A 13,202-nucleotide genomic window follows, 5' to 3' on the forward strand; every position below is an offset into this window, starting at 1 on the left:
CTTGTTCTTGCAACGCATGTTCTCTGCCACTGAGCTATGCTTACTCCCCCAGGAAATGAAGCTGAGAGTTTTCCAGTTCTGCTGAGATCTCTGTTTAACTGGAGGTTCCTGGCCTTGAACCTGAGGCCTTCCGCATGCAAAGCAGGTGCTCTGTCACTAAGCGATAGGCTTTCCCTGATTCAACTAAGTTTAAATGTAGGGCTGGTCCCAGACATTTTGCTGCCTAAGGTGAAGAACAAGATGGCGCCCATTCTCATTCCTTGTACAAAAGCCAACTGGAGCAGCAGATGACTCTTATTTCGATATTGGAGGTGGAACATCTTTCTCCACTGCATCTGAAGGCAGCTGGATAGCCTAGGGGCTGTAGAACAAGCCACGTGGCCCATAGTTCTCTCCCCTGACACTTTCCTGCTTCCTCCCAGCATCTGCCGCCTGAAGTAACTGCCCACTCTGCCTAATAGTAGGGCCGCCCCTGCTTAAATGGATATTTTCAGAAGTGTCATTCTTGGTACTTAATAGCTGGATTTGAATGTGGTTGAGGTGATGAGCTAGGGCAGCCTTCCCCAACCCAGGGCCCCCACCCTGGATATTTTGGACTTTAACTCCCATCACCTTGGCCAATGGTCAGAAATGTTGGGAGTTGTAGTCCAGAACATCTGAAGGGCACCAGGTTGGGGAAAGCGTTACCATGCTTATATACAGCTGTTTAAGACAGCTGTAAAGACTAGTCTCTTCCGGCAGCCCTACCCAGATGAATTTTAAACCTAAGAATTTTAAGATGCTGTGGTTGTTATTTTAATATTGTATTGGTTTTATATGCTCTTTCAACTAATTTTATGTATTATATTTTATTTAGTATTGCTCCCTGCCTCAATCAGAGGGAGAGGTGAGTAATAAATAAATTTATTATTATTATTATTATTCACAATCACACACCCCACACCTAAGAACACCCATCAGCATTATATAGTGTTTTCCAAAGGAGTAGTTAATGCTGCACATGGTACAATACTGCATGTTGGGGTGCCTGAAAGACTAACAAATGTACTGTTGCATTATGAGTTGGTTCATCTGGAGCCTGGACAGAGAGAGCTCTTTCATCAGATATCTGTACGCAACCTAACATACGGCACGGTGAAGCCAGGGATCAGAAGGCAGCGTGTTTAAGAGCCTTTTGTTTTGGCTGGACATTATTTCTGTCAGACACAAACATTGACATGGAAAGTTACCCACAGTAAAATAGGTGTCAGCTGTGAAAATATTGTTTTAATTACCTGCTTGAATATGAATAGCAGCATCAATTCTTCTGTTCTTTATATCCTTGAACTTCCTGCGTGCATCATATCCTCTCCAGGCTAAAAATACAAAGCCATGTGTTGTGAATTACACGCACTTAAAGGAAAGGCGAAGAGAGTCAGAAATGTGCCGCAGTTTTGATCCACAGCCTGCCTTCCCCATCCCACCCAAGCGCGATCGCCGTTCAGCGGCCTGCCGAAGCCTGGCTCAGGACTGGAGTCTGCCGGAGCAGCTCCCTGGAGCTTCAAACGCTTGAGCCAGCCTCCTCTCGCAGCTGGAGCTCTTTGATTAAGCTGGCCACCTCCCTCACAGGGAAGAGAAACAGTGGCCATTGCTGGTTTGCATGTGTTGAATGGTCTGGATAGACGCATGTTCAGAACAACCCACTGAGCACTTTGGCACTTCAGCTGAACCATTTTTAAAAAGGTCACCTTAGGGGCGACTTTTGATCTTGCCCCATCTCCCTACCCAAGACAAGTAGTTTTAATAGCAGGAATGCGTTGGCCACATCTTCCAATTCAATTCAGAATCCAATATAAACTTCTCCTGTTGACCTACAAAGCTTTTCACTGTCTAGCTCCTTCCTATCTCTCCTCTCTTATCTCACACTATTGCCCCGCTCGTGCTCTTCACTCCTCTGATGCCATGTTTCTCACCTGCCCAAGGGTCTCTACTTCCCTTGCTCGACTTCGTCCACTTTCTTCTGCTGCCCCTTATGCCTGGAACGCTCTTCCAGAACATTTGAGAACTACAAGTTCAATCACAGCTTTTAAAGCTCAGCTAAAAACCTTTCTTTTTCCTAAAGCTTTTAAAACTTGATTTTGCTCTGACTTTTATACTGCCTGTTTGGTGGATTCTCTTCTCCTCCTTATTGTTTTATTATGATTTTATTAGAATGTAAGCCTATGCGGCAGGGTCTTGCTATTTATTGTTTTACTCTGTACAGCACCATGTACATTGATGGTGCTATATAAATAAATAATAATAATAATAATAATCTTGAGACAAGGAAGGACAGGGCGGACCACGTTAGCACCATTTCAGTTGCTCTCTAATCTCTCTAATACACTCTCTCTAATACATGGGATCTGCTTTACGCCATGAACAACCCAACTCACATCTGTCTGCATGGCATTTAAGGGCAGATGTGGTGCCGGCACAAGGAAAACCATTCAAGAGCACGATCGGTTGCATCATGGCCCTATGTTCCTATTTAAACAGGAATGCTCCATCCCCAAATCATTCCTCCCAGCTCAGCCATAACGGAAGTATGACAAATGTGCAGTGTGGAGTCAGGCTAAGGCAGGGTTGGCTACCAGATGGCCCACCTCTCCAGCCCTCCTCCTCTCCGGTTGGAAGTGGTGTATACTTGTGTCACTGCTTTCAAACCAGATGGCCCACCTCTCCAGGGCCACTACTTACACAACAGAGAATTAACACTTCCTATAGGAAGTCCCCAAATGAGCAGGAACGCTTATTTCTGGATCAGGACAGGTTGGCAGATCTCCCTTACTTGAGCTCTGCTGACCTGCCCCATTCCAGAAACATGCATTTCATTTCGGGTTGGCCCCAGAGGTTTATGCCAAGCTTGTGTAATGGAATCATATAATAGTAGAGTTGGAAGGGGCCTATAAGGCCATGAAGTCCAACCCCCTGCTCAATGAAGGAATTCTCCTTAAAGCATCCCTGACAGATGGTTGTCCATCTACATCTTGAAGGCGTCTAGTGTGGGAGAGCCCACAGCCTCCCTAGGTAATTGGCTCCATTGTCGTGCTGCTCTAACAAGCTTTGGTGGAGCCATAAGTGCCTTGTTGTATATTGCCTTTTGTCTTTAAACTGGACTTGAATGGGCAGCCCTTCAAACAGAGGATGCCTTCAAACAGAGAGCTGTCCTCTGTAGCATAGGATACATGGCCACCTTATTAGAGGCCTCTGTGATGACTTTTTCATGTGGTGAGAATATATTGTCTACCTTGTCCTATAAATTATCAGAAAGGTAACATTTCCTAGGGTAGTATATATAGTTATCTCATTATCTGACAGAGCATTCCCTGGGCCGTTTCAACATGTGGAAATGGCAGCCAGTTTATAGAGACTTTCTCATGTCAAAAACACACATCAGGATCAAGTCTGAGCTGGACACTCTAACAGGCACAACAGTTATTCTGCATGCAAAACTAAAGAAATATGACATTCTAGTAATAAGGCCGCCAGATACTGAAATCATTTGGAATGCAGATGTGGATGATTTTTTTTCTTAAGAAAAAGAAAAGCAGCAGACAGTTCTGACATTTCTTCTCTGTGCTTCAGAGCCTTGAAGAGACACTTAACGACAATGCCCTTCCTTTGTTTACAGGCAAAGCCTATAAAAATGTTTAAGCAAAGACATTAGCGATTACAAAGTTGAAAAGTTAGCAATGAATCTCTGTGATGCTGGCATCAGTTAAGCAGAAAGAAAGACCCCACCGTACGTTATGATGATTCCACATCCAGCTATTAAGTAAATGAATAGTCCATTTGTATGCAATTTAACAGCTTGAAACTCTGGAATGTCGTCTAGGATAGAGGGGAGCTCAGAACATTTACCTGACTGAATAGCAATGGCGCTGACTGTTCTTTTCTCTTGGAGTTTCTTGTACCTCCGAGCTCCAAGCCACCCTTTGGTATAAGCCTGCATGATCACCACCCTGCCTATAACTTCACGCAGAAACAAGTTCAACTGTTCGATGTGGTAATACTTCAAGAAAACCTGAAATGAAATGACAGGGTCAAAGGTTACTTGACAAACAAAAGGCGATCCGGAGACTGACAGGAAAAGGGCCACCGATATGCTGTCTGTTGAAAATTGAGGATGCCTTCCAAAGGACGTTGGGATGTTGCCCCGAAAATGTAGCAGCTCTTTTATAGGGAGGAGGTGTTCTGCTCCCTGGCTCATTTCAGTTATGAGCTTAGCAAATTGAGCTGTTCCTTCCTCCCTGCCTGTACTGGGGAAATAGCTCATTTTTTGGAAGCTCGATTCTGAGTCTAGTTAAGGCCCCTGTCATACTCCTGATGACATAACTGGGCAAATGAGAAGGACCAGTTCCCTCTACCAACTGACCCATGTGCCCCTACACTGCTGTGGGGGCTTCTTCAGTGGCTGTGGCCTCTCCTGGTGGGCAGCAGTGCAGTAAGGGAGATCTCTTCCTCCCTAGCACCCAGAATGCTGCTGCAGCAGCATCGTAGGGATCCAGGGAAATGTTTCCAGGGCACCTGACCACCTTGGGATGCTAGGTGATCTGGGGAAATTGCATTTCTCAGGGCCTCTTGCATGGGATGCAGCCATAGCTGCACCCCAGGTGCCAGGGAGAGACACTAAACCAGAGAGGCCAGCCTCCAACCCTGTGAAAAGAAGGGAGAAATGAATTCTCAGGATGCTGAACTTTTTATTTGTAAAGTTGTAAAGCCCGATGCCTTTCGGCCTGTACCTTTTCAAGGCCTTCTTCAGGGGGCTGTAAACATTTAAAATACATACACGCTTCAAACAATTTACATATGTACATAGGCCCCTGTGGCAATATGTCAATTTAATTTTATAATAAGAGTATATTTTTCTTATATGTTGTTCTTACCATGTTTTATAGTATGTCTTTTAAATGTTTACAGCCCCCTGAAGAAGGCCTTGAAAAGGTACAGGCTGAAATGCGTCGGGCTTTACAACCTACAAATAAAAAGTTCAGCATCCTGAGAATTCGCTTCTCCCTTCTTTTCACTTCACTGTCAGTCAGGTAAGAGGAGGAGTGAGAGGGGAGTTCCTTTCCCGCTCAGCTTGTCATTTGAGCTGGAGAAGACACATCAATGGAATGAGATCCTGTTCAGAATGCAGGTGGCACTGCAAGCAGGCCCAAATGCGCATTCTGAACTGGGTAATAATGATGATGCCTTTTGGAGACATCCCTTGCTCTTAAAAAAAGAAAAAAGAAAAGTGTTCCTGCTACTTCATAGACAAAAGATGAGTTAACTGAATAGGATAAAGATCACGATTTATAAAGTGATAATTTATCATTTGTGGGCGGATTTGTGAACTGCCCAGAGAGCTTCGGCTATTGGGCGGTATAGAAATGTAATAAATAAATAAATAAATAAATAACTATGTATATAGAATCCTTTGGTCAGCCAGACTGCAGGTTGGAAACTTGCAGCTCACAATGCTCTGTGACATCAAAATAATCTTCTGCCCATGCGAAGCTAGCATCACATTGGGAGGATGGGTTAGCCTTGATCGGAATGGAGAGGCAGGTAAGAAATAATTTTTATTATTATTATTATTATTATTATTATTATTATTATTATTATTATCTGTGTGATGCCCAGAATCTTGTGCATGATGCACGTTCAGCAGGACTGACCACAGTGCTGTCGAATTCAACGCATACGGCCCAGAAGGTTCCACGCAGTCACACTGAACTTCAAAAAAGGAAACTTCTCAAAGGTGAGAGGATTAGTTGCAAGGAAGACAAAAGGGTAAGTCAAGAAAGCCAGCTCTTTTCAGGATGCTCGAGGTTATGTAAAACAACAAAATGTGACAATAAGCATGAGTCAGACTTAGCTGGCTTAGAAAGGGAATAGAATATAAGATGAACAGGTCTCTCAATAGGCATTGGTCATGATAGAGAAACAGAGCCTCCATGTTCAAAAGCAGTACTCCTCGGGATACCAGTTCCTCAGGGGACTGGGAGAAACACTGAGGGGGATGCTTTTGCTTCCATATCCTGCTTTTGGCTTCCCAGGGACATCTAGTTGGCCACTGTAGGAAACAATATGTTAGACTGGTTCAGTCCAGCAGGGTTATTGCATTTTTATGTCCAGACAGAATTTTTACATGCGGGAGCAACCGAACATGCAATTTTTCTGTACCACATCAATTGTTTCCCCTGAACATTTACGCTGGCTTGTAGAAATGATTCAGATCCTAAGCAGGGTACATGGTACATTCTATACCACCTCATTAGATATGGACATGGAGGAGAACCACTTGCTTGAAAGCACCTCCCTTCCTTCCCTGTAAACACCTCCTTGCACATACCAAGTTAGCAGGTTGGGGAGAAGGCTAGAAAACCAGGTTTTCCGGACATGCTGGTGCTACGGATTCGTCAGCTGTTGGGGCTCATTAAGATACATGATGCCCTCACGTGCCTTCTGAGATGGTACAATCCCGTCAGGACTGGATCACATTTCATGCTTACCCTTTGAATCAGCTCTTAGTTTGTGGCATTAAGCTCCACCCAGTGGCCCCCCGTTTTAAGCACTGGCCCTCACTCCACATTGCCAGTCTTCTTGTTGCCACGTCCCTTCTTTTAAAGGCCCCTGCCTCAGGGCCTCCTTGTTCCCCAAATTCTACAATAAAAGGAGTAGGAGGTAGCATTCCCCAAGAGCTTGGAGGGACAGCAATAAACAATGCCATTTTTGTGTGCACGAGGGTGCGTGTCCACGTCTTCCCACAGGCCAGGCCGCTGGCCAGGAAGAAAATAGTTTCACAAGCTATGGGAATCTACCAGGAGAATAGTCAGCTTTCCAACACAGAATGGCTGCATAGATTATTTTCGTTTTCTTCTGCAGCCAGATATGACGAGGCTGTCACATTGACTGTACCTCTCCTGCCCTAAGACAAGTGGAATAGAACCGATCCTACCTTGGTTTTCCCAAGAGCCCACTTGTCTAACTTGGCTTTTTGCAGAATAGCAATGCAGCTTTCTTTGCTGGGAAGAGGAGTTTCATGTGCCTTGAAAGCAATGTAGTAATATCTACAGAAACATAATGGACAAAGACAGAGCAGGTGAGAATAACGACACTTGTTTACTGGGGCACAGAATTAGGATATCTAGACTCAGAAAGTCCTGGGCTAGATCTACACCAGCCAGGATAAAACACTTTGAAAATGTTTTGAAAACTGTATATGGAGTGTGTCCTGGGTACCAACAGTTGTCAAAACTATTATAAACCATTTTAAATCAGTTGTGTAGATCCTGCCCTGCAAATATTCTAGCCCAGAGTTGTTGAACTTCAAGCCTGCAGGCCAAATATGGACTTCTGGGGGTCCCAGTCTAGTCCTCCAGGATTCCCCAGATGGCCCCACCTGTCCCCCTGTCTCCGCACTCTTTCCCTAACTGCCAATAGCTTGGTGCTTTCCTTGCTTGCTTGGTGCTTTCCGAAAACTGAAAATGGACTTGAATTTTTTGTATTTCTGGCCACACCCCATTTGCCTTTAGTCCTGCCCACCACTGAGAGCTCTGAAACTGAATCCAGCCGCCGGGCTGATTCTAGGCCATAACTTCATGCACCAGAAATTGGACAAGGCCAATGTTATTCCCCTCACGCTTTCAGTTCCCACGCATGCCAACTCCCAGCCTATGGCCAGTCATTTGAGTGTGTATGCTCCAATGTGCAGGGTTTGGTTCTGAGCAGCAAGTGCTGAAAAGGTACATAGCAGATAATATAAAAGACCAGCTGGTTGCAGGCTTTGTGCTTCCCCCTCTTAACTTTCAGAAGCTTCTCCTGGAGCTGCCTGGTGGTGCCAAATCGCCCCTTCAATAAGGCCATAAGCATCTACAGATACACCCCTCATTCATTGGAGACGTCTTGTCACAAATGTAGTAAATAAATAAATATTTTTGCAATACGATGGTATTGCTTCGGCTATGGGGCGGCATATAAATTTAATAAATAAATAAATGTTTAACTTTGAAACAATATCATACAGCAGCCAGCTATGATTCTGTCTTTCCTTCCTTCTCTCCCTCTGGCTACAGTCCTTTCTCTGCATTAGGCTGTAATCCGCAAAAAACTTTATTTGGTAGAAGAACAGTCAAACCTTAAACGAATCACCCAAAACATAGAATTGACTAGTTAGCATGAGGCTTACTTTGAACAGTCACAGGATTAGCATGTTTTCATACAAGGTAACATGAAAGGGAAAAGCTGGAAATTCCCCATGTGAAGGCAAAGGGATTTTAAAAAGAAACAATAGCAGTGTATTGGGTGTTTTTCCAAATAAGAATGCAACAGACAGAGAATGACAAATTTATAATGGGGCCCTATGCACGTGACTCAAGCGTAACTCCCACAGAGTTCAAGGGAACATAATTCCAAGCATTTGTGCATAGGATTGGAGTTTAAGAGTCAAATAATTTTTGAAATGTGGCATAACATTCCTTGTGGAGCAGAGCAGTGTTTGCAAGCCTCCCCCAACTCCCCCCGCAAAAATATCTTTGCAGGAAGAAGCAACCACTTAGCCAGACTAGTCCATCCTCCATTCCCATCCTCAACCTCAGCTTTCTCCTTAGGCCAGGTAGAGGAGAAGCCAGGCTTACCATCACCCCAAGCCTCTTTACAGGCATCATGGGACAGAGGTTCTTCTGCCTTTCACTGGAGCTCTAACCAGGGGAGGAATCACAAATCTTCATTGTTGTCTGAATTTCACTCCTTACTTCCACAACTATGGAGAGGAGGAGCCACCTGGTGTCTCATGCTGCATGAATGGCTGATTGCCTCACTCTGCCTAATGGTTGGGCTGGCTCTGAATAGAGGACTGACCTCTGTAAAGTAGGACACTGTGGCTCAATTAGCATGTAACGGAAAGCTACCGTGGATGAATTTCCTTGTGGGGCCTCTAATTGCAGAGGCTGCCACCATTTTGCATGCTCTGGGCACGGAAGGGGCACACTACAGCTTCTTGTTATGTGCAAACCTGGCAAGGGCGGGTTGTTGGGGTGACAAGCCACCCACAAGCCTAAAACAGCACATGGGTTCTGGGTGACTTGTCAACCCCCCCAACCCCCCACCCTTGCTGGTTCACATGTAATGAGAAGCTACGACATGCCACAGACACACCCCAAATATTCAAAACGGTGGTCGCCACCACAACAAGAAACCCCACAAGGAACTTCACCTATGGTGGCTTCTCATTATGTGCAAACTGCATCAAGGCCAACCTATTTGAATTCTGAAAAGGTCTGTAATTATTATTATTTATCAGCTAACATGAGCAATTCCATTATGACAGATGTCCTTTCTTTTCAAAGCTCTTCATCGTAATCACTGTTCCTTATTTCCTTCCAAAAATCTTGAAAGGACAGTCTACTGTAATTATTTATTTATTTATTTATTTATTATATTTATATAGCGCTCCCCCATTCAAAATTTTGGAGCGGTGTACAAGATAAAATACAATAAAAACGGAATAAAAATTAGATTTTTAAAAGAAGCAAAATGAACCGTGAACCGTGAACCATGGCTGGTCCTTGAGGAAAAGCTTTTTGAAAAATATTCTTTATTTTAGAAAGGTTTGGTTAATTATTTAAATACGCAACTCCATTTCTGTTATCTAGGATGCAATTTAGAATACGCTTTAACAGATAAGTATCAAGAAAAAGAATAATTCTGAAGAAACAGAAACAGTAAAAGGTACAACAACACTTTGCTTGGATGTGAATATGACAATTAGTTATTGTATTCTCTTATACATATATAAGAGAATGCAACAATAAATACATACCTTGCAATCGTTAAAGTATGGTTTTGTGTTACAAGCTTACCCAAAGTCCCAGTGCTAAGAACTCCTCTCCATGTATCTTCCCTCCTCATCTCTCCCCTCCCCTCCCCTGCCCCCCCTGCCAAATCCTGAAGCTGCTGCAGCTCCCAAAGGTTGCCCTGCTTTCCCCGCTGGAGAGGTGCATGGACCTGTCATGTAAATGTTCTCTTAACATACTTGCTTGCATATGAATAGTGTAATTCAGCGTGAGGTAGGCACTCTGTTCTGTAATAAATGGCCCTTCTGAGAGATTTCATGAGCCAGGAAAATTTAAGCCAAGATCAAAGCTATGGGTCTCGTCCTGATGCACTTGTATGAGTCCCATTAGCATTAACAAATAAAAGGGGGAAATGCAAATCTGAGTGCCTCCACTTTCTCCAAAATGAAATAGGGAATAAAGACCCTAATCAGTAACAAACTGACTGCTTCTGATAATAGGATGGTGGAGAAAACAGAACTGGTTTTTCCTCTTCTTTATTTGCTGTTCCTACTCACAAAACTCATGTTCATGTTCTTACCATCTAGCTCTGATCTCTTGTAGATGGAAGAAAGGAGGGAGAGAAAGACAGACTGATAGACAGAATCGCTATCGTAATCACATAGCTCTGCTGAGCTGAATTCTACAAGTCTTGAATGCTCCCAGTTGCGTAAATGATGCTGAACTATGTAAGAGGCACCAGATAAAAACAGTGCAGCCCTATAATGCTTACTTGGAAGTAAGTCCCACTGGGCATGTTTGCACAATCACACGAGGGAAAATAAGCCATAAGCCACGGTGGGTTATTTTCCCTTCCTGCGTGTGCCAGTCGTGAGCTACCAAATGACCCGACAACTGGCTGTAATGGTTTGTAAACAGTTCAGAAAAAGCTACAGATAAGGTTGAATAAACCCACCACAAAAAATCTAAAATCAGGCATAATTTGGCTCCCTCGCCTTTAACCTTGCCCTTCTTACAGAAGAATCATAGAATCATAGAATCATAGAATAGCAGAGTTGGAAGGGGCCTACAAGGCCATCGAGTCCAACCCCCTGCTCAATGCAGGAATCCACCCTAAAGCATCCCCGACAAATGCTTGTCCAGCTGCCTCTTGAATGACTCTAGTGTGGGAGAGCCCACAACCTCCCTAGGTAACTGATTCCATTGTCGCACTGCTCTAACAGTCAGGAAGTTTTTCCTGATGTCCAGCTGGAATCTGGCTTCCTTTAACTTGAGTCCATTATTCCATGTCCTGCACTCTGGGAGGATCGAGAAGAGATCCTGGCCCTCCTCTGTGTGACAACCTTTTAAGTATTTGAAGAGTGCTATCATGTGTCCCCCTCAATCTTCTCTTCTCCAGGCTAAACATGCCCAGTTCTTTCAGTCTCTCTTCATAGGGCTTAGTTTCCAGACCGCTGATCATCCTGGTTGCCCTCCTCTGAACACGCTCCAGCTTGTCTGCGTCCTTCTTGAATTGTGGAGCCCAGAACTGGACGCAATACTCTAGATGAGGCCTAACCAGGGCCGAATAGAGAGGAACCAGTACCTCCCGTGATTTGGAAGCTATACTTCTATTAATGCAGCCCAAAATAGCATTTGCCTTTCTTGCAGCCATATCGCACTGTTGGCTCATATTCAGCTTACAATCTACAACAATTCCAAGATCCTTCTCGTTTGTAGTATTGCTGAGCCAAGTATCCCCCATCTTGTAACTGTGCCTTTGGTTTCTATTTCCTAAATGTAGAACTTGGCATTTATCCCTATTAAATTTTATCCTGTTGTTTTCAGCCCAGCACTCCAGCCTATCAAGATCACTTTGAAGTTTGTTTCTGTCTTCCAGGGTATTAGCTATCCCACCCAATTTTGTGTCATCTGCAAATTTGATCAGCGTTCCCTGCACCTCCTCGTCCAAATTATTAATAAAAATGTTGAAGAGCACTGGGCCCAGGACTGAGCCCTGCGGTACCCCACTCGTTGCCTCTCCCCAGTTTGGGGAGAGGCAACACAAAGCAAGAACTATGTGACTATAGTTTGGTGCCCAAATTCATTTTTAAGGACAACAAAATGGCATTTCAGCTACTTCTGTGGAGTTCCTCCTCTGCTAATATAAATATTTGAGAAGGTGTATTTTCTTAGAAGAAAAGAATCCCCCCAACCTGTTGTTACCATTATCATATAATAAAACCAAATTTATAGCCCTATAGAACTGTGCTACATTCAAGATTAGCGTAATGTATAATATCTAACTAGCTGAATCGATTTCCAGGGGGCTGCTCTTCTGCTGGACAGTCCTATTCCTCCACCATTTTAGTGTGTCTCCACACGAGCAACATGGAAAGGTCTGGAAAAAACAGGAAAAAAATCACTTGAAAGTTTACCACCCTCTACTGAAATGGACAAGGGGGTGTCCACACTCTCTATAAACTGGCATTGGACCTCCTGAAATAGGTAAATGTCCAACCTTCTTCTCAATCCAAATCTAAACTAAGCAACACCATATCACCTATTGACTGGCTATTGAAAGCCCTGAGATTTCAAGTGTCTTTAGAAGGAGTAAATCCTAGACCCAACCCCCACTCCCCCAATAAGCATAAACAATACAAGTGTTCTTCTTTTGTGTACCTGGAAATTGCCATCCCAGGACCACCCTACTATTTGTAAACAGAAGGCTATAACTGCCTCAGAGCGTCTCAAGTCCGTCAATCTCTCACATTGTAGAGAGCATGAAAAGGCCAGCAGCCATCTTGAAATGGAAACTAAAGTGTTTTTCCCTGAAGAGATGATAGGTTCCCCTTTATGGAACTCCATCGCTCCTTCCTATTCTTCCTTTAATACATGAAGACTCATAAACAGTATCATGCCACACCTGGATGGGCTAAATCTTGTAATGCTAAGCCAGGATTTAGTGTAATGCACATGAGCCTCTGAGAGCTTCAGCAAAACCTTAGGTCATGCTCTACCTCTCCCATGTGGCCAGGAGGAGGGGTTAAGCCCGGTTTTAGTTCCTCTTTTCCCAGTTCGTGGCTTGTCATTACGTACAAACCAGGAATCATGGTTTAAAACTAGTCAGTTGCTAAAAAAGCCAACAACAAACTGTGGACTGTGTTTGCTTGCTTCTTTCTTATAAATACATCTGCTGACTTACGATAACCATGCATCTGAAGAAGTTGACACTAGTCAACATAAATTTATGCCGTAATAAATTAAAATTCGTTTGTCTTTATGGTGCCACAGGAATCTTTTGTAATTAAATATCTTGATTCCTCTGGGCTATTCTCTGCCCAGAAAGGGAAGACATTCTTAATATTCTGCATTTGCAAAGGGACAGTGTATTTATACTAAGATGTTAAACAAATGAGT

General features: G+C 43.7%; 1 protein-coding gene across 1 annotated transcript in view; it reads right to left on the reverse strand.

Moving 5' to 3' along the window:
• MYO3B (myosin IIIB) overlaps positions 1 to 13,202 on the reverse strand; it is a 264,396-nt gene that overhangs the window by 95,847 nt on the left and 155,347 nt on the right. Inside the window, exons 26-28 of the mRNA XM_063116401.1 lie at positions 6,968 to 7,079; positions 3,883 to 4,045; positions 1,275 to 1,355 (exon numbers count right to left, since the gene is read on the reverse strand). Of these exons, the coding sequence (XP_062972471.1) occupies positions 1,275 to 1,355; positions 3,883 to 4,045; positions 6,968 to 7,079 (356 nt within the window). The remainder of the gene's footprint in view (positions 1 to 1,274; positions 1,356 to 3,882; positions 4,046 to 6,967; positions 7,080 to 13,202) is intronic.

The sequence above is a fragment of the Elgaria multicarinata genome, chromosome 2 (assembly GCF_023053635.1).
Source record: "Elgaria multicarinata webbii isolate HBS135686 ecotype San Diego chromosome 2, rElgMul1.1.pri, whole genome shotgun sequence".
NCBI lineage: Eukaryota > Metazoa > Chordata > Lepidosauria > Squamata > Anguidae > Elgaria > Elgaria multicarinata.